The sequence below is a fragment of the Xyrauchen texanus genome, chromosome 24 (assembly GCF_025860055.1).
Source record: "Xyrauchen texanus isolate HMW12.3.18 chromosome 24, RBS_HiC_50CHRs, whole genome shotgun sequence".
NCBI lineage: Eukaryota > Metazoa > Chordata > Actinopteri > Cypriniformes > Catostomidae > Xyrauchen > Xyrauchen texanus.
The window spans coordinates 7,560,605-7,582,043 of NC_068299.1; the positions used below are offsets into that span (position 1 = coordinate 7,560,605).

Sequence of the window (21,439 nt, forward strand, 5' to 3'; positions counted from 1 at the left end):
AATTTTGTTTTTTCTAAAAGTCCTTAAATAAAAATAGAAGCAAAAGAGCTAAATTCTTGACATACAAGATTTGGGAGCACATTTTAAAATTAAAGTGGATAGCATATAGCTTAGGTAATTTATGTTTATATTGATGTTTATATCTGGGCACATGGGGGCAGTGGTGGCTCAGTGGTTGAGGCTCAGGGTTACTGACCAGAAGGTTGGGGGTTCAAGCCCCAGCTTGAACCCCCAGCATCACCAAGATTCCACTGTTGGGCAACCTGGAGTTAAGGCACTCCAGTTGTTAAGGCACTTAACTCCAGGTTGCTCCAGGGGGATTGTCCCTGTAATAAGTACACTGTAAGTCGCTTTGGATAAAAGCGTCTGCCAAATGCATAAATGTAAATGTAAATAAATGTACATAGTATAGGGGAATCTCCTCAACCACCACCAGTGTACAGCATCCACCCGAATGATGCAACGACAGCCAGAGTGCGCCAGTACACTCACCACACACCAGCTATTGGTGGAGAGGAGAGAGTAGAGTTTTAGAGCCAATTAATGGATGGAGATTATTAGGAGGCCATGTTTGAGAAGGGCCAAAAGGGGGAATTTGGCCAGGACACCAAGGTTACATCCCTACACTTTACGAAAAGTGCCCTGGGATTTTTAATGACCACAGAGAGTCAGGACCTCGGGTTAACATCGCATCTGAAAAATTGTGCCTTTTTACAGTATAGTGTCCCCATCCTTATACTGGGCCATTAGGACCCACACAGACCACAGAGTGAGCACCCCCTGCTGGCCTCCCTAAAACCTCTTCCAGCAGCAACCTTAGTTTTCCACGCAGGTACTGGCCAGGATCAACCCTGCTTAGCTGTAGTAGGCAACCAGGCAAGAGCTGCAGTGTGATATGGCTGCTGGCCATAAAGAGGTTATAGGAGGTTACTAGCATCTCACACCAAAGCGAGGACTATGTTCTCCCTTTTGAGTGACAACACGTGATGACGTCATTGGAAATGAGCAGTTTGTGTGCGGATTCAACCGCATTGTTAAACATGTCCGTTGGTGCTTCTTCAAGGCTTTGTCAAACCATGCAGTCTCTGAAAGGAGCCATATGAGCCTTAAGGCTCTGGCTCTTGTCATAAGAAGAAGGATTAAGGACGGGCACCAGACCTTTCCTTGTGTTTCTCTCTCCCTCTGGATGGATGCACTGAGTTGCCTAATCACTGAGTTGCCTAATCAGCAAGAGGGAGATAACGGAAGTGCCGGGGATGCCAGAGAGAGAGAGAGACACATGCAGCCGCTCTGTGTGTGTGTTTATGTTGCTGTGTTTTCAGTTTGATGTTCTGTTTGATTAAAGTTTTTTGGTTGTTTCTCCGCTTCCCACATCCGTCCGGCAGGAAACGGAGGAGCCGCTGCGTCTGCCAGGAGAAGGAGGAGCCGTTGCCATCCACCAGGGGACAGAGGAGTCACTGCAATCCGCCAGGAGCCAGAGGAACCGCTGCCTTCTGACAGGAAGTGGAGAAGTCGTTGCCATCCGCCAGGGGACAGAGGACTCACTGCAATCCCCCGAGAGGTGGAGGAACTGCAGCTGTCCACCATGGGATGGAGGAGCGGCTGTCGTCCGCCAGGGGGCGGAAGAATGGCTGAGAACAGGGAGGGAGGTGTGCCCACAGGAGTCGAAGAAGAGCATTTATTTTCTCTCCCTCCTCTCACTTGATCTTTATCTTTCCCCCTCCCTCCCCTCATCTCTCTCAGATTCTCAGGAGGTGGGGAAGACCATCGGGTGGCAGAACAGCCAGAAGGGCAGTGTCTCCCCTCCAGAGTTTGGACCGGTAGAGGAGTGTGACGAGGAGAAAGGCGTGGCCGGGCCGAAAGGATACATGCCCGGTGCTGAGTTGCCTAATCAGCAGGAGGGAGATAAGGGAAGAGCCAGGGATGCCAGAGAGAGAGAGAGAGAAACATGGCCTGGAGAAAAAAAAGGCAATTTCTCTCCATTACAATATTTTGAACCAATGCATGGGGTCCTTCGTCAGTGTCACATCAGGAGATGGTGAGTGTGTGCCAAAATGATTGCTTGGCCATCTTTTCTTTGATGGGTGAAAAGATGCAAATGCTGTCCATCTTCAATGGCAGCACAATTAGATGTGTTAGATTAGTTCAGTACTAATTGATTTTGCAGTCTTTCTGTTGTAAAGGAGTTGTGTTTTGAGTTCTGCACCGGTCACGCTCTTGCTTCTCCTCGTGCTTGTCTGCCATTTGATACGCATTGGACACTTGAGATTTAGCATGTATGAATGATCAAGTAGGTCATGATTTGTGTATGGAGGACCAAACATATCATAATTTATGTATGGATTATAGTTTCTGCTTAGAATCCAATGTGTCATACTTTTATATGGAGACAAATTACTAAAAAAATTCTATGGAGGACAATTGGTATCAAAATTTGCCTATTAAAATGTAGGTTAAGGCTCAGTTTTCCCCCAACACTTTCGCTGGGGAGCGAGGTTAAAAAAAAATGTGTTCATTTCTTTCATATGTTCACACATTCTTAATTTTTCTAATGAATGGGAAGATGGGCTTTCTTGCATTCTCTGGTGTAAATACATTCCGATTCACCCATTTTTTATATTTGCCTGATTGAATTTGGCCTCTGTCCCCATTCCAAGGGTTTTGGGACAGGCATAATGAAATTCAATGTATAATAACACAAGTATTCATGAATCACATGCTGTTTCCCCCATAAAAAATGCTGGGGCCGTTGTGTCAAACCTGCTTGCTCTCAATTCCTCCCATGTTTGCACATTCTTCCTCATTCTAATACGAGGGAATATGGTTTATCTGGCATCCTCTGCAATAAATTCATAGTGACCCCTCAGTTTCCTCCGACCCACCATACTTTCAGCCCTTGGTCAGATCTGGCATTTCTACGGGCAGGGGTTCCCTTAGAGCAGGTCTCGAGGCGTTTCGTGGTCCCGACAGATGCAGTATCCTCCCTGATACCTCCCTGCACTGGCGCATTAACAGCCGAGAGATGCTGGTAGTATCGCTGACCATGCGGAGGCTTTGGCCATTGATTTAGGGCAAGCAAATGTTGGTCCAGATGGACAACAATGTGACCATGGTGTACATAAACAACCAGGGTGGCGTACGCTCAAGTCGCATGTCGCAACTCGCCCACCATCTCCTCCTTTGGAGTCAGCAGACGTTGAAGTCTCTGCGAGACACTCACCTCCCGGGCGTCCTCAATCATGCAGCGGATGCACTCTCACGACATGTAACACTCCGTGGAGAGTGGAGACTCCACCTCCGCGCAGTTCAGCTGATTTGGAGGAGATTCTAGGAGGTGCAGGTGGACCTGTTTGCCTCGCGAGAGTCCTCTCATTGCCCCCTTTTGTTACATATGTCCAAGGCTTCCCTCGGCAAGGATACCTTGGTACAGAGCTGGCCTCGGGGGCTGCGAATGTACACGTTTCCCTAGTGAGCCTCATTGCACAGATATGCTTGGTCGGGTCTGTGTTGTCTTTCCTACAGGAGGGACTAGAGAGACGAGAGGAAGGTGTACGTGGCTGCATGACCTGATCATCAGGTTCCTCAAGGGCACCAGGAGGTTGACTCCTCCTAGACCATGCCTAATTCCCTCTTGGGATCTCCCTGTTGTCTTATTGGCCTTACGGAGATCCCTATTTGAGCCCCTGGAGCAGGCCGAGCTAAGCACTGTGTCACTGAAGATGGCCCTCCTCGTAGTGCTCACCTCTATCAAGAGGGATGGGGACCTGCAGGATCTCTCTGTCACCAGTGAATGCCTGGAGTTAGGGCCGGGTCACTTTCACATGGTCATGAGACCCTGTCCCGTTTACGTGTCCAAAGTTCTCGATTTCTTTAGCACTGTCTGGTGACAAACTCGGCAGAGGAGTAATGCCTACATGCCCGGTACTCGTGGTATGCCCCTTTTCAGGTGAGTCAGTGTACTTGGGCTCAGTGCTCCATACGTGGCGATTCCCCCCTCTGTAATCCCATATGATGTATTGACACTGTTTGGGTTTCCCCCTCGGTGAACCCTGTGTCTTCCCCTCGGCGAGCTCCGTTCTGCCTTAGCCACTGTGGCTCCTGGTGGGGGAACAGCACTTTCCCAGCGCTATTCTATCAGGTGCTTGGTGAGAAATGTATTAATACAAAATCAGGAAAGGCCATCGCCTGTAGCCTCCTTGGGTAAGTGCCTCCTCCCACCCTAAACGGAACCAGGAAGACACCTTACCTAACTTGCTGGAAGATCATAACGTGGTCAAGCACTTGCTGCAAGGCATACAGCAGCTTTCCCGTGTCTGCTCCTCCGTACCTCTTGACACAGTTCAGCACCAGCAGCATTTCGTATAGGAATCCCTAGTGTCACTACATCGACACAAGATAGTGTGTGAGACAGACAGAGAGCGTCTTGGTTACTGGTGTAACCTCTGTTCCCTGATGGAGGGAACGAGACATTGTGTCCCTCCTGCCGTGCCGCTGAACCGACTGCTGACATGGCAGGGACTCTCTCTTGGCTCCTCAGCACAAATCTGAATGAGTGTTGCACACCATCTCCTTTTATACCTGTATGTCTGGGGTGGAGAGCGGCATGCAAATTACACATTTCTGAATAAAGCAAAGGTGATTAGGACTCTCAAGAGTGAACCCCTAATGTCACTACATCAACACAATGTCTCGTTCCCTCCATCAGGGAACAGAGGTTACACCAGTAACCAAAACTTTATTGTATCACACGTTTCACATGTGATTCTCATTATGTATTTATTTATAGCCTAAACCTTAGCGTAATGTTAAATTCTTGACCTGAAGTGATTTATATGCACATCAACGATTAAGGTAATTAACTGGGTAAGACTTTATTAAAAAAAAAAGGTTTAAATGATCCATAAAGGTTTAAATGCTCCATAGAATATTCATATATTAGGAACATTCCTCCTTATGTAAAATGAAGAAACTGAAACATGCTCAATCTTTTCTTCTTCTTCTTCTTCTTCTTCTTCTTTAAACTGTTAAATTTTAAAATATAAAGTGTTCTTGAACTCCAGTGAGGTGCTTTAAATAATGGTGTCCTATCATTTCACCTCTTTGTAGGCAATATTGATTTTATTTAAAATTATTTTAATGATTGAATTTGTATTTATTATTCAATGCAAAAATGTGTGCTTGACATATAAAATTTTGCTTGACACCTCTTGCCTCCAGAATAATGTTGTTATACATGCAGAGACAAATGAAAATTCTGTTTCATTAACATATTAATATCTGAAATACCAGGAGAAAACATATTCCACAGTTAATGTAGCCTACAAATTCAGCTTCATCTGGTAAGAAAAAAAAAGAATAAAATAATATATTTTTTAATAATAATTGTATAATAATAAAACTAATAATAATAATATGTGTTCTTTTTTTTTCTTTCTTACATCTTGCTTGTTCAGCTGAGGAGAAAGAGAAACATCTGGGTTTTGAATGAGTTTTCCTAAGTTTAACCCCTAAAAACCTAAACCTAACAATAACGTGTAAACCCTTTCCAAAAGCCGAAACTAGATGATGGAAGCATAAAGGTTATTAGCATACTGTACATCAGTTATTTGTGTTGCATTAATAAATATGTAATTTGTTCACAAATTACATATTTTCCTTTCTTTAAATAAAGTGTTAGATTGGAGGCTAGCTAAAATCTGATGCCTGTATTTGACATTCTGTTTGTTGATTTATTGGTCAAAAAGTCATACCTTTTCGTACGAGCCAAGTTGTGTGATATATTACGATTTTGTCATATTGTACACATATGACATAACTTGCAATTTAATGTAATAATTCACTTGTTTTAACTGCTAAACAATGTGTAAACATAAGCTATTTTACATAATGTAAAACAGAAATTTAAAAGGCATAATTCTACCATCTAACTTCTAAATGCCACATGAGCTTTTCACAGAGGTTGTGAGGGATTTTATTCCTAGATTCCTCCTTTGTAAAATGATAATTATGCGTCAGAGCGTGTGAGAACATATGGCTTGAATTTGACTGAGTGGGTGGTGTTTTTGTTTAAATTCTCCTCTCTGACACGCTTTCTTACTTCCGTTTCCTTTAATTAGGGTTGACCTCTGGATTAATGAGTCTGCTCAGCCCACCCTCTCTCTGTAGATGCAGGGGGGCTGCCTAATTGAGGGGGAAATACAAACTTGTTTATGCCCTTATAACTTTTAATGACCGCAACTATTGCATGCACTTGATAAAACACTTTGAGTTGCTCATTACTGAAATAATACAAAGCCGCTCAGCATGAAACTAATTGAAGTCATTGAAATCACATCCAGCCGTCATTGGGCTTGAAGATAAAAGAAAGGCTATTCGTTAATGAGGTTGTTTTTGATTGTTAAATATTAATTCCTGCAAGGTTTGCCACGTTGCACAATGCAGTGTTGAGCACGACAAGCTCTAAAATAAAACAAGTCAGCTGATGAAAGACTCAACAAAAAAAAAGAGATTCTGAAAAACTGACGTGAAGCTGATTGTGGAGCGGAGGGGGGGGGGGGCTGGGTCGGAATATCGCGCGCCCGGTCCCAAATCGGCCTGATGAGGTGCGCGAGGGATAAAGGCGGCCGGTGAAGACGGTTCGAGAGAGAGAGAGAAAATTACGGGCATGTCCGTCATGTGTGTATTTATGTTCGTGTGTTTTGAGTTTAATTAAATTATCATTTATATTGACAAGCCGGTTCTCGCCTCCTCCTTGCCCATCCTTAACAGAGTTACACTGATCTAAACATTTTTATCACAAACGCTGATTGTAATCCATAGTGATTCTGTCACCAAGCGTTTTTCCTGCCTTTTTTTCTTAGACTTAATTGACATCAGATAGGAGAGCCACAACAGGCTGTTTTAATTGAACGTAATTTCTTTACTCACTGAAAGCTGCATATGGACATACATGTTCAATGGCAAGCCTCAATGGGTTTCTTCGTAAGGTAAAGTTACACCATGAATCACATCCTAGGGGCATTTTCACACCTGGCTCATTTGAAGCATTTGTTTCAGAACCTCGTGCCTTTTCTCCCTTGGTTTGATTCATAAAGGCATATATGAACAGGACAATTGCACTGGGATCTGCACCAAAACAATCGATCTGAGACCACCTGGACAGAGAACAAATTTGTAGGTCAGCTCGTCACTGTACTTCATCATCAACATGTGGACATATAGGTAGATCTTCACAATCGCTTCTTTCTTTTAGATAGCGGCAGAACAGACACAGGTAGGATGGCGTCAGCAACCTTTTAACAGATAAAAAGGTGGTTTCACTCAATCTGTGTATGTGTGTGTGCAAGTGTGTGTGTGATCGTGTGTATACGTGAGAGGGAGAGAGAGCTCCATGATGTGAGAACTGGCACTTTTCAATACAGAAATACTGCAAAAGCAACTAATGACTGATAAAAATAACCACAAAGGCAATTTTAAAGGTTTGGTCTGTTGGAAATATAACCTGGTGAAAGCCAACAGGACCATGAAGAAAATCCAACATTGTAGCAATTTTAGCACCTGTTTTGGAAACAATCAAGCAAGTTACAAGCTTGAAAACGCTCTAAATCAATCTGTTGCAATTGTTTATGCTCAAGTGATACACCTATTTTTATTTAGGCGGGTTACACATGACAGGGACTCAGAGAAAGAGAGTTGCGGTGGGATGGTATGTTTGTCACCCCTCCACCATTTTGTATCGTCAGGGTCGTCATACCTCCGACTGAAGAAAGCGCGATCTCAGCAAAATAGACCACATATGTGACACCCTCTGCCAAAATCGTAATTGTTTGGAGTATGGTAGTGTGGCAACAGCTTTAGCTGGTTAAAGCTGGCCTTGGCTGGTCTCCCCATTCCCAAAAACCATCTAAACAAAGCCAGCCAACTGACCAGTCTTGGAGACCTTCTATATCTCTCTCCTTTTTTACAGCAGGGTAATATTACATTACATAAAAGTATACATTTGACAAAAAAATAAATGACAGTATTAAGACTGAAATTATCTACAAAACAAAAGTTTGAATGAGTATGCATGTTAAGTAGTTTGGGCTGAATTAATTGAAGACGTTTAATGTTTACGGTTTTAAAAAAAAATAAAAAATATCCGTAATTAGAATGTTTGAGGAATATCAACATAGTTCTGCCTTGCAAGCACTGTATAAAAACCACCATACATATATTGCTGAAGCTCTCTGAACTGCAGCATCTGTGATTTCTCATGATAGCACACAGGAAAACCTCTTGCTGACCTGCAAGTCTCTGGATTGTTTGTCTCCAGCAGTCGGCAGTGATTGCTCGGGTTGGGCTCGAGCTTGGCGCTGTGGTCACAGAGTGCACAGCAGAATCTTGTCTCCAGACAAGCTTGGAGCTTCACCTCCAGCTGACACCTGAAGAGTCAAGCATCAGACATAGATACAGCCAGCTGTCCATGCTTCCAGCCAAATTCCATCTAAAAGACTGCATTCCATGCAATGCACAGTCAAGAGTCACCACTAGGGAGAGTGTCAGATTGATCAGCAAAAATAAACTGGAGGAAGCTCCTCCGTTAACCTTGATAACAACTATCTTTATCAAACAAATGACCTGGCATTACACCATTTCCTCGTCTAATGCGTTAAAATGGGAAGTTGAGGCTCCTTAGAAGTGTAATTCTACTGAACTGTTTTTATTGAACGTAATTTCTTTACTCACTGAAAGCTGCATATGGACATACACACTCTATGGCAAGCCTCGATGGGGATAAATACCCTATCAAACTCTTCGCAAGGGAAAGTTACACCATTAATCACATCCTAGGGGCGTTTTCACACCTGGCTCATTTGAAGCATTTGTTTCAGAACCTCGTGCCTTTTCTCCCTTGGTTTGATTCATAAAGGCATATACGAACAGGACAATTGCACTGGGATCTGCACCAAAACAATCGGTCTGAGACCACCTGGACAGAGAACAAATCTGTAGGTCAGCTCGTCACTGTACTTCATCATCAAAATGTGGACATATAGGTAGATCTTCATGATCGCTTCTTTCTTTTAGATAGTGGCAGAACAGACACAGGTAGGATGGTGTCAGCAACCTTTTAACAGATAAAAAGGAGTTTTCACTCATTCTGTTTATGTGTGTGTGCAAGTGTGTGTGTGTGTGTGTGTGTTTGTGTGTATGCATGAGGGGGAGAGAGAGAGAACTCCGTGACGTGAGAACAGGCACTTTTCAATGCAGAAATACTGCAAAAGCAACTAATGACTGATAAAAATAACCACAAAGGCAATTTTACAGGTTTGGTCCATTTGACAATATAATATTGTGAAAGCCAACAGGATCATGAAGAAAATGCAACATTGTAACAATTTTAGCCAAACCCACTATAAACATCTATGTAAGGGTTTAGGGGATCTTTTGGAGTGGTCTTTTAGTTTGTTCTTGTTTCATGTTCATGTCATTTCTTTGTTCCTTAGCCCCTCACTGATAGTTCAGCATGGCATATTACCATCCAACTTCTCTCACTATTGTTGTTGCACATATATGGCAATAGCAAAAATGCTAAGCGTAGTAAGGTAGTGTGCCATTCAGAACACAGACTAAGATCAGTCTTGTTATTTCTGACGTATAGATCTAGCAGAAATAAAAAGCGTAGTGTGGTAGTATGCCATTTGGACTGCAGCCATTGTCTATGCCCAAAATCAAAGGCAGCTGTCTTGCTGCCCAGTCAGTCAATGACTTAGACAGCATTTTTTGTCATGTTTACCAATCGGGAACAAATTCCAGTGAGCTTAAAGGAATGTTCCGGGTTCAATACAAGTTAAGGTGTTGACAGCATTTGTGGCATAATGTTGATTACCACAAAAATAAAAATCGAGGTTACAGTGAGGCACTTTCTATGGAAGTGAATGGGGGCCACTTTTGGACATTAGAATAATATATGCTGGAAATATATAATTTTGATGGATTAAAAAGTTATTAACACTTTTCATAAATTAATGGAGACTGACAAGATTTATAACACAAACACTTTATTTACAGATTAAAAGAGATACAGTAATTAACATGAATAAGTTCAAACAGTTTTCTTTGGTAGTTCACATTATAAACAGTAAAGGTTAAGAGTTATTATATTCATTATCCAGAGGGTTATGTGTTTTTTGTAAGTGTGTGCGTAATTAGTTGTGTCTTAAAGCATGATTTGAGAGATCTCTCGCGATGCGCTTCAAGTTAAAGAACCATTGATGAAGCACTGCATCCATGTGTTCCTTCTCTCATTATTCTCCTTTTTTAGGTATTAATAACAAAACACACATCAGACACACATTTCCCTAATGTGTATTGAGATGATTTCACATAATATTGATGGGTTATGAGTGTTTTAATGTTGGTTAATGAGTTATTAAGAGAGTTTTATGAGTTCAGTGTATTCAGTGGCCACGATTAGCACACCATGCCGCAATATGCAATAGGTGGTGAAGGTAAATATGTAATTTTAATAAAAGAGGATTTCATATGTCTTCTGAGTGTAGTATGTGAGCCTAAACTTAGACTACATATTCGGTGATATTAACCATTTTATGCATGTGAACTGCGAGTTAAATTTCATAGTGTTATATTGAATGCTGTATGTGCCTTTTATTGAACTTGAGTACTAAGAGCCCGTGGATTAAGAGTTTTCAAATGAATGTTTAACTGGTCAAAATTGATTTATTTAGCTAAAGAACATACTTTAAATGTAATTTCACTAGAGAGAAAATGTGTTAATTGCTTGTGTCTTTAAAGAGATATGCTTGAATTTCACATAAAATCAATGTTTAAACTTATGTAATATTTGCATTATGCATTTTCATCATGTTATTGCGACATAGGCTATTGTAAAATGTTTACATGTAATGTCAAAATTAATTCCAATGTAAAGCACCACTGATGAAGCACCACATCCATGTGTTCCTTCTCTTATTATTCTCCTTTTTCAGGAGTGCTAGATATAGGCACAAAACATAATGGATATTTGTGTTAACATGATTTTAGTATGATGAAATCATACTAACCTTTTCTGTGTAAAGTTATATCAAATTTACAACTTTGTTACCATGGCAATGTAATGTCAGCAAATCCTAAAACCAAAATAACTGTTATGCAAGTGCTTTTATAAAATGATAAGCTTCACATTTCTGTGTTTAAACCATCCAAAAAATTTGCCCCATTAGCCTCCATTGAAAGTGCCTCACTGGAACCCAGAATGTTTGCTTTTTTTTTAAAGAAAAGGAGGAACGTGTCAAATTTTATTTTTGTGGTAATCAACATTATACCACAAATGCTGTAGATTAAGATTATAGTATTGAAACCGGAACATTCCTTTAAAACAGTACATAACCAATGCCTAAAATGCTGAATTCTCTGTGGAAATGTAATAATAAATTGAACAGAAAATTGTTAATTCATTTAAATTTTTCAATCAAAATTCTTTTCACAAACTGTCAAATCGCACAAGATTGTAGGATATTTTAAGCAGTATTGTGGGATGTGTTAGCACTCAGATATACTAGAACTCCTTGGTTATTTGGTTCTTTAGATGAGATTCTGGTTTAATAGTGTCTTGAAACTTAGTTTAGCTGAGTGCATTTAAATACTTTATAACTAATGATAAAACAGAACACCCAACCTAGGACCTAAGAAAGACATGAGAAGAACATGAAACATGAACTTCAAAATAATACAAAACAGGACTATCCCACTAAAAGACAGACAAGAACTAAACCAGAGGTTCCACATCCCTTTTGCTTGAAACATACTTTACAAGCAACTCTTCAATACACTTCTAATCAAACCCATTTCACCCTCCAATGGACAAACACAACAGCGAAATATCCTCTCAAAGTCAGAAACGTATAGCCCTCACCTCGTAATAAATTAATAGGTTTTATTGTTTTCACAGAAGAGGCAGCTTAGAGATTATAACTATACTGCTCTAATCCCCTAAAAGAGTCTTTAATTCTGCATCAGGTAACTGGTAACTGATCTCACTTAATGAAACTCATTGCAGATGTTCAGAATAGCATACTACCATGCTAATTTTTCATTACGCTGTGTGTATATTCTGTACAATATGTGAATTTTCCAAAATATGCTGTAAACAACCGAGGCTATGTTTAAATAGCATCATAACACTATTCTTACTATACTTGAAGTATATAGTATTGACAGTTTGCAAATGTTACGCATTCCTATTATATTTGTTAAAATGTGCAGTGTTCAAAATCACACACTGCAATGCGTATGACTTGACCTTCTGTTTCCACTGTAAAGAATGATCTGGAGAAAATTACAGCCATGTTTTTAACATCTCTTTTTTGACCAATGAGATGGTCAAAAGTTTGCCTATTATATATATATATATATATATATATATATATATATATATATATATATATATATATATATACATATACATAAGTAATATCACACGAGCAAGAGTGCTATTTGGCCCTACATCAGCAGATTCGGCCACTAGCCGAGCGCTGTAGGTAATTACAGCAGTGCTGATGTAGGGCCATCTAGGAAAAACCGAGTGAGGTCATAAAAACGCATTTATGCATGGAACTACTTTATTACGCAACAGATAAAAATCTGCCATTGCTGGTTCAAAACAAATGATGCGTCCAAGCCTTCATTAGTAATTCAAAAAGTAGTACCTTAGTTTAGAATGGCACAAACACAAGTTATGCCACAGTTAGTTCCGGTCCTCGAATCTGATTGGACGAGAGACGTTCCATGCATCGCTGTGTGTGTATCACTCCGCTTGTGTTCGTGCAGTTCTAAACTAAGGTGTAAGAGCAGTGCATATCTGTTAGGAGTTACTTTCTTTATTTTTTAAATTACATATATTAGCCAGCAGGTGGTGGCAAAATATCGTTTTTGTGTGTAATATGAGCCAGTTCGTGATGTGAAGTGAATCCGTTAGTCATTGTTTACATAGAACAGTGCTCTGAGACACAACTGACTGATTTATTACAGAACTTAAGTGCTTACCTTTTATCGGAGTTTCCACATTGGATTCATACTGTTTAAAATGCCGGAGGACATCCCTGTTTCTATAGTGAATGACTCTCACACACCGGCTACCGCGAAATAGAGAGGAATACCCCTGCTTGGACGTCTATTTTCCACTGAGAAAGCTGACGGCATTTCTGAATGGGTGTAGCAACAGGTGATCGTACACGCTCCATCTCTCTCTCTCTCTCTCTCTCTCTCTCTCTCACACACGCACACACACACACACACACACACACACACACACACACACATACACACACGCATCCAGCCATCTATCCTTGTTTATCCAAGTTGTTAGAAACAGCACAAGCCGTGATACTATTTCTGAAGTGAACATTTTGAATTACTAACAGAGGCTTGGACGCATAATTTGTTTTAAAAGTAAGTTCCAAGCACAAATGCGTTTTTATGACCATACTCATCTTTTTCTAATTTTTTAAAATGTACTTGTTCATTAAAATGTTGTATATAAGCAATATCACACTCACAATCGTGCTATATGACCCTACATCAGCACTGCTGTAATTACCTGTGGCACTTGGGCTGCGGCTGAATCACAGCAGTGCTGATGTAGGGTCATATCGCAATCTTGCTCGTGTGATATTGCTTAAATCTATATATTTACAAAATTGAAACAAACTGTCATTTTATTTCCTAGAAATATTCATTGTTGGATAATGTACTTAAAAAAAAATAAATAAAAAAAATCAGTGTTTACTGCGCAGTATCCAGTGAGCGCGCTTGTATTTAATTTAAATGTAGCCATCAACTCTCTAGTAATTATGAAGCACTCTTACATTTCTGGCAGAAGTTCATTTAGCACTGTGCTAAAATGGGAAACAGAAACACAGGATGAATAGACGTAAAATACAAATGTTTTGGCTGATGTTGTGGAAAAATAAAAAAGTACTATAGAATTAAAGCAACTGTTGACATCTTTTACAATGCTTTTTAGTAACAGTGCTTAACTAGATTAGGGGGAAAGGCTCAAATTAGAGGTCTGCATGTGTTTGCTGGGAGTGTAAATTTACCTTCTAGCACATTATACAGGTGTTAGAAATTAAGGCAAACATGGGGGAAAGCAGACATTAAGTTTGATAAACAACAGAACAGATAGGCAGACAAGAGGTCTGATTTCCAATGGTTCTTGGATTATGTTTAAGGGTTGGATGACTTTGTGATGTAAAAATTAATCATATCGGTGGTTGACCAACATGATTTTCAATGGCCCATGATGATATCTAGAGAGCAAGGTTGCTGATGGCCAATATAAAGCAAATACTGTGTATGATATAGAATACCAATTATTATAGCAAATGAGATACACACAAAATAGTTGAATGGTTAAAAACTTATAAACAATGTACGAATGTAATAATTTACACAATAAATACTCTAAATTCCCTCAAATGTTTTGGGAACATTTACTAAAAATATCTGAAAGAAATATATATATATATATATATAAACAGAAAATGTGTATAATCCATTGACAAGGCTGTTGATTTTGGAAATGACACAAGGACTAACATGAACTAACAATGAACAATTTGATTTGTATTAACTAACATTAACATAGATTAAAAAAATGCTGTTGAAATGTATTGTTCATTGTTAAAGATATCTAATAACTAATGTTAATGAATGAAACCGAAGCGTAACCCAGATTATAGAAGTAAAATGGATTTCGAATGCTATCTCAAGTTGACTTTTAACACTCTGTTTTGAAATAGTTACCACACTAATATTTACTTGATTCCCCATTGTTTATGGAAACTTCGACATCATCTCTCTGAAGAATTATGAAAGGTTATAATGTAAAAAGGTAAAATACCTACTGTTGCCACGTTACTGCATCAACCACAGAACCACCATTTTTTATGAACCTGTGAAGAAAAGAAAAATGCACTGTTGTTAAGTTGTTGGGGAGGACATTGCTTTGCAAAAAAATATATATTTATTGCAGCTATTTCAGACAGCTCCATCATCGTAAACAACTCTCAGCTAGCAGTGCAGCCAACAACACGACCACAGTGTTAACAAAAGGTGTCCCGGTTTATTTCACAAGTGACACTGAACTATCAGACTGTGCGTAAATTGGCACAGAGAGGACAGTTTAACTAGGGACCTGTGTAATCACAATCAGATAGGGAACAGCACTACTTTTAAGGAGTGAAATTTTGTCAAAAGAGAGCTTATAGTCTAAACGCTTACTCCGAAAAAGGCAAAGAAAGTTCATCATAGAAAAATGCAACCACCCATTTTTTTCTCCAAAACTCTCCCAATTCCCCTTTCCCCTGTCTCTCTCTGTCCGCTGAGCTAAAACTGCATTTATCATTTCCATCTGAACTGAGACTGGTTAGCAGCAAGGGGTGGCGTCACTTTCTGAAGAAGACCTTCGACAGAGCAATTGTGGTTGTAATACCAAGTTTCATTTTAGCCTGCCAAAGTTATTACTACTCAAAACCCTGCAGGAAAACACATGAAAGTCTTTAGTGGAAAGTGGAGTGGCACACCAAAAATACACACTGCAAATCATACAGAGCAGAGAACCTAATGCCAAAAAAATGGTAGATATTGTATGAAATTGTAAGTCTCCTTTTGCCCGGGTTTTCCACCTTAAAATATAGTTCGGGGACATTTTGTGACATCCTTGAGTACATTTGGAAAATCAATTCATAATAAGTAATGCGAACACTGCTTTTTAAAAACGTAACAAAAAAGCTAAATGTTTTCTATCAGGGTTAGTGTAGTTATTTATTTATTTTTTAATAATAGAAGTCTATGTTACTTATTTACGTACATAGCAAAGTAAAGGGTGGGACTTCTGTAAGCTGCTGTTTGCCAGAATGGTCACAGATGTATGTCTGGCTCTGTCACGCTGGAACTACAACCAATAAGTAACTGCTTACAAAACCCATTATTCTATAAAATAAGGCTTTTGGTGAACTCCACAAAAGCACAAAGAATGTTAAATGAATATTCACAAATAAAATCCAGAGGTAGCCTGTTTTTGTCAGATAATGTTTTGCATGCTTTTCAAAAACAGAATTTGGCAAGTTAAAATAAATACAACTCACAACGTTACAACAAAGTCAAAATTTGAAAAACGTGGCCTTCATACTAAGCTCACAAATGCTGGCACAGTTAAAAGCACTTTAATGAGCACCTGTCATAAATATATACATGTTTACATGCATAAGTTTGATTTAATCAATCATTTTTAGCCACTAATTAGACACTTTTATCATTTTAAATGAAAGTTTTGCCATACATTCAGTCATAGGATTTACTTGTGAGTTAAGAGTCAAGAACTGGTTCTTAATCAGAACCAGGGACTGGTTGATTTTTATTACATTCAGTTCTATTTTAGATCTTTCTCACAAGTACTATTCGAATTGTTAATATAGAAATACTTCAGAAATGTTCTGGGTTCAATATAAATTAAGATGAATAAACAGCATTTGTGGCACTATGTTAAATATTACAAAAATTATATTTAATTAGTAATAAAATGAATAATAAACAATTCCAACCTTTTTATATTAAATAAATTGTGCTTATAGTAAGGTCCTAACACAATAAAAGTGGGGCCATTAACATTAATTCACACTGTTTCAAAGTGTAGCCATAAGACTTAAATATTTTATGGGTTAACAAAATAATGTTGATAATGATAATCATAATGATGATCAATGTGATAAATTTGCTTGCTAAACTTATCTGTGTAAAATTATATTCAATATTACAACTAACGCCTGAAAACTCTGTAATCTGGTAAATGGTGTAACACAGGTTAATCCCTGATTTTATCACTCTAAAATCATGTTAACATGTAGAAATTTTAAAGTCTTCCTTTCTCCATGAAGGTAATATTTACTTGATAAATGACACATATAGGAATGTCTAAAAAAAATTCAAAAGCATATATTTCTAAATGTGGTTATTTGTTCTATAGACCATTCCAAGGACTATTCGTCAGTTTAAGGAAATTACACCTTTTTAACATTTCCTGCTAGTTGTTGAACTCATTTAAAACAACAGTGGGAGACGCTTCATTCATAGTGACTTTAACATGATTAACATAACTAGTGGTCAACCGATATATAGGCGAGGCTAATAAACCGGTCAATAGTCCGAATTTTTTAATTATCGACATCAGCTGATAAATTCCATTTGTGGATGCACACACCACCTCTAGTAAGTGACCAAAATGTCTGCCAACTAATTGTAAGTTTGAAAGATAAACTGAATATAGATTGTTCCCATTACAAAGAATGAAGCTCTCTGCTGAGGCAATAATTGCGAGCATCTAAATTATGATGCAATGTCATCGCCTCTCTCATGTAGACACTCAGTATCAATTCAGGTAAACGTTTGTTCTTTGAGAGTATATATTAATTCAGAGCCTTATATAAAGGATCCTGTAATGATACTGGAAGTGTTCCCAGGCCAGTAATGTTCTAATTCCTTTGTTTACATCCTATAAATGTTCTATATCATTATTTAAAACGTACGTTTGAAAGAAACCTCTCAAATCATCTTATGTTGATTTGGTAACTTCCAGGGCTGGACTGGTAATCTGGCATACCGGGCATTTTCCGGGTGTGCCGACACACTTTTGGGCTGATCAGGGGCGGAATGTCCATCGGGAGAACCGAGCGAGCCGGTGGTTGGGCCGCGAAACGTGACGAATGGGCCGTGATAAGCAACCATGAGCCGCCGCGTTATGCAGAATGGACAACAAAACAGTGCCACAATATGCAGAAAAGGACAGCGAACCACTCAACAGTTGGGCCCGTAGCCATGTAAAATCCCTGGCCGATTTCTCTTCCCAGTCCAGCCCTGGTTACTTCTATAGATTGTAAAACCATTATTAATAGGGTTCAATGGTGCTAATAGAACCCTTTAAGGAAACCGTCTGGATGCCTCTGTCAGACAATAAATCCAGGACATATCAAAAGAAGTAAGGTAATAAACAGAGAAACTATGGCAATTCTAGCATTATGTAATAATGTTTGATAATGTTACTACAGAAGATATACAGTATTACTAAGAAAATTGCATTTTTATATTAGGGGTCCCTGGGTCTGAGAGTCTGGGTCAGAAATAGTTGACAACCGGAATCAAAATCAAAACTGTTCAATTCCTAAAGATTCCCACACCTAATGTGAATCATTCTGAAAGCTGAATCCCTCTTATGTTTTTCTAGTAGGGTTGCATATTTTTAGTAACTTCAACGACAAATTTAGAGCCACTGTATTGAAGCCTCTGCTCTATCTGTGCTCTTCCAGGAAAGAGAGAGGAACAGGCAGTATTGCAGGTGGAACATTGCTCTGTCACGCCATTAATAGAGTGACACTTTATTTATCTGACAGTGCATTTCAATGGTGCTACAGGCCCCTGGACTAACAGCCCACATGGAGCAACATAAACACGCCACATGTACTCCTCTAGGCAGACAGACATCAGTACCATGCTTTCTTAAACAGTGCATGAAGGAGATCTCTCCCAGCAAAGAGCCAGGAAAATGTAACACAAATCAGAAAACACTCTTTTAACACTGTTTTCTACTCAGATGCTAAGCGACAAGTTCCCAGAGACAACAAATTTTTATGTCCACACTAATGGTGAAAATGCTACACATTGCAACAAAATCTCAGATCTAATCAGAAAATATTTGATGTTCCAAGTTCATTACAAGTTAAGCTCAATCGATAGAATCCATAAAAAAAGTCCATAAACATTCAAATACAAATTGTTTAAAAATTTCTGCCACAAAGTGTAAATATTATAGACACGTTAACAAGATTTTAGTGTGATAAATTCACTTTATAACCTTATCAGGGTATGTTATATCCAATATTGTAACTTCATTGCCCTGACGACAACATCAGTAAACCCGGTGAGCGATTTTATCACACTAAAGCATGTTAACATGTATAATGGTTACAATTTGTGCCTATACTCTTAAACCAGTGTGTATTTTAGTAAATCTGAAGATATTTTATATATTAAATATACAGTTATGTAGAGAAGGATTTCGGTAAAACGAGTTTTCATAGTGAAACGGGGCTACCCTCTACACAAATAGAAACCAAGCGATTGACATGTCCTGGCACAATGCGGCTTCCAACAACAATATTTTAAAGGAGTAGTTCACCCAAAAATTTTTAATTCTCCCATCATTTACTCACCCTCATGCCATCCCAGATGTGTGTGACTTCCTTTCTTCTGCAGAATACAAATGTACATTTTTGGAAGAATATTTCAGCTCTGTAGGTCCATACAATGTAAGTAAATGGGTACCAACATTTTGAAGGTACACAAAGCACATATAGCCATCATAAAAATAGACTCCAGTGGATTAATTAATGTGCTCTGAAGTGAAAAACTAGGTGCGTGTAAGAAAAATTTAAATATTTAAAACTTTTTAACTATAAATCTTCGCTTCCGGCAATATAGTATACACGTTCACTAGGTTTGAGGTTACGATGACTCTCGTGTGATGTAAGCGCATTAATAAATTCAGGTGAGAATTGACACTTAAAATACAAAAATTAAGGAAGTGCAGTGTTCTTTACAACAGATGAGGAGGAATGTTATACAGAAGCTGAATTGGTTTTGCTGTAGATTTGTATTTGTTTTTGTTTCTTTTTCAAAATGTTGCTTGTGTGTGCTTATCCTGGATGCCTCAACCTACTGAATATTTTTTGGATTATTTCCACTGGTATCATCGCAAGGGGAAAGACTAACTTTTCACAGATTTCCTATCAATGATCCTGAGTGACTGAAGCTATGGCTGCTCGCTATTCACTGGGATATTAAAACACTCATTGAGTCACTCAAAATATTGAGCTTTAAATATTGAATTTTAAGGTGAACTAATCCTTTAAATTGCACTTTATGTCAAAGAGGTTGCCAACCCTTGCTCTAATATATTTAAACTTGCACCATACAACAGAGTTACTCACCCGTCTAGTAACAGGACTGCATTTTTACGAGGACAGCCGACATTGGGTCCGTAGAGGTTAGCTCGGCTGTAGAAACGCACCGACTGCAGTAACGTCCTCAAAAGAGTGTAATCCTGAGCCAGTCGAGAGCTGTTGACTGATCCAGAAGCTATTGTGTGGTAACTGTTTGGCTCTGTGAAAGAATTAAGAAATGAGTGATGAGACTTGGGTTTTTAATTAAGAATGAGAGATTTGTTCGTTTTAGTTCTTGTAAAGTGATCTAGCATCAAATGACAAATGAATAAGAAAACTTTCCTTGAATTTGGGGGGGGGGGTTGTGTATATGGCCAAAAGATCTCAACATCTTTTGGCCATGAACACAAAAACACAAGGGGGGTGGGATGTTGTGTTTCTGTTTTCATTGCCAATGGGGGGTGTTTTCGTTTTCATTGTTGATGGGTTTTCGAGTGGGGGATTGCCAAACTGGATCGCGCACTCTTAAAGCCCCTGGGCACTGGCCCCATTGGCCCAGTCGGTAATCTATTCCTGGTCATAAGTAGTGAAAACTTTGAAAAACCCATCTCAAGTTTCCTGAATTTTGTTGTGCTTTGTCCACAAATTGTGCTTCCTCCAAAGTGAGCAGTTCTTATTCTGTGGCTGCGCTGATTGTGCTTGTTGAGGCATGCTGCCATCTTCACGTGTTTCGGACAAATAGATGTACTTCAAGCTTCAATTGCTCGTATGGTAGGAAAATATGTACTTTTATTGGAGAATATGTGCTAGGGGGAAAGGAGTCAGTTGAGGTGGTTTGGGCATCTGGTAAGGATGCCCCCTGGCCTCCTCCCTAGGGAGGTGTTTCAGGCACGTCCAGCTGGGAGGAGGCCTCGGGGAAGACCCAGGACTAGGTGGAGAGATAACATCTCCACACTGGCCTGGGAACGCCTCGGGGTCCCCCAGTCAGAGTTGGTTAATGTGGCTCGGGATAGGGAAGTTTGGGGCCCCCTGCTGGAGCAGCTGCCCCCGCGACCCGACTTCGGATAAGCGGTTGAAGATGGATGGATGGGATGGATGTGCTAGGGGGCATGATTCATTGAATTTAATTTTTCTCTAAACGTTATAAGCTTTTTTTATACAATAAATCTCACTAAATTAACACATTAAATCGACAGCCCAGCTCACTGCTGCTATACTTTTTGTGTATAGTTGAAGTCAGAAGTATACATACACCATAGCCAAATACACTTAAACTCAGTTTTTCACAATTCCTGACATTTAATCCTAGAAAACATTCCCTGTCTTAGGTCAGTTAGGATCAGTACTTTATTTTAAGAATGTGATATGTCAGAATAATAGTAGAGATAATGATTTCTTTCAGCTTTTATTTCTTTCATCACATTTCCAGTGGGTCAGAAGTT

At 39.2% G+C, this 21,439-nt stretch overlaps 1 protein-coding gene across 1 annotated transcript in view; it reads right to left on the reverse strand.

The window, feature by feature from the left end:
• Positions 1-21,439, reverse strand: part of LOC127618252 (inactive heparanase-2-like) — a 111,399-nt gene that overhangs the window by 33,856 nt on the left and 56,104 nt on the right. Inside the window, exons 5-6 of the mRNA XM_052090611.1 lie at positions 20,046-20,217; positions 14,910-14,957 (exon numbers count right to left, since the gene is read on the reverse strand). Of these exons, the coding sequence (XP_051946571.1) occupies positions 14,910-14,957; positions 20,046-20,217 (220 nt within the window). The remainder of the gene's footprint in view (positions 1-14,909; positions 14,958-20,045; positions 20,218-21,439) is intronic.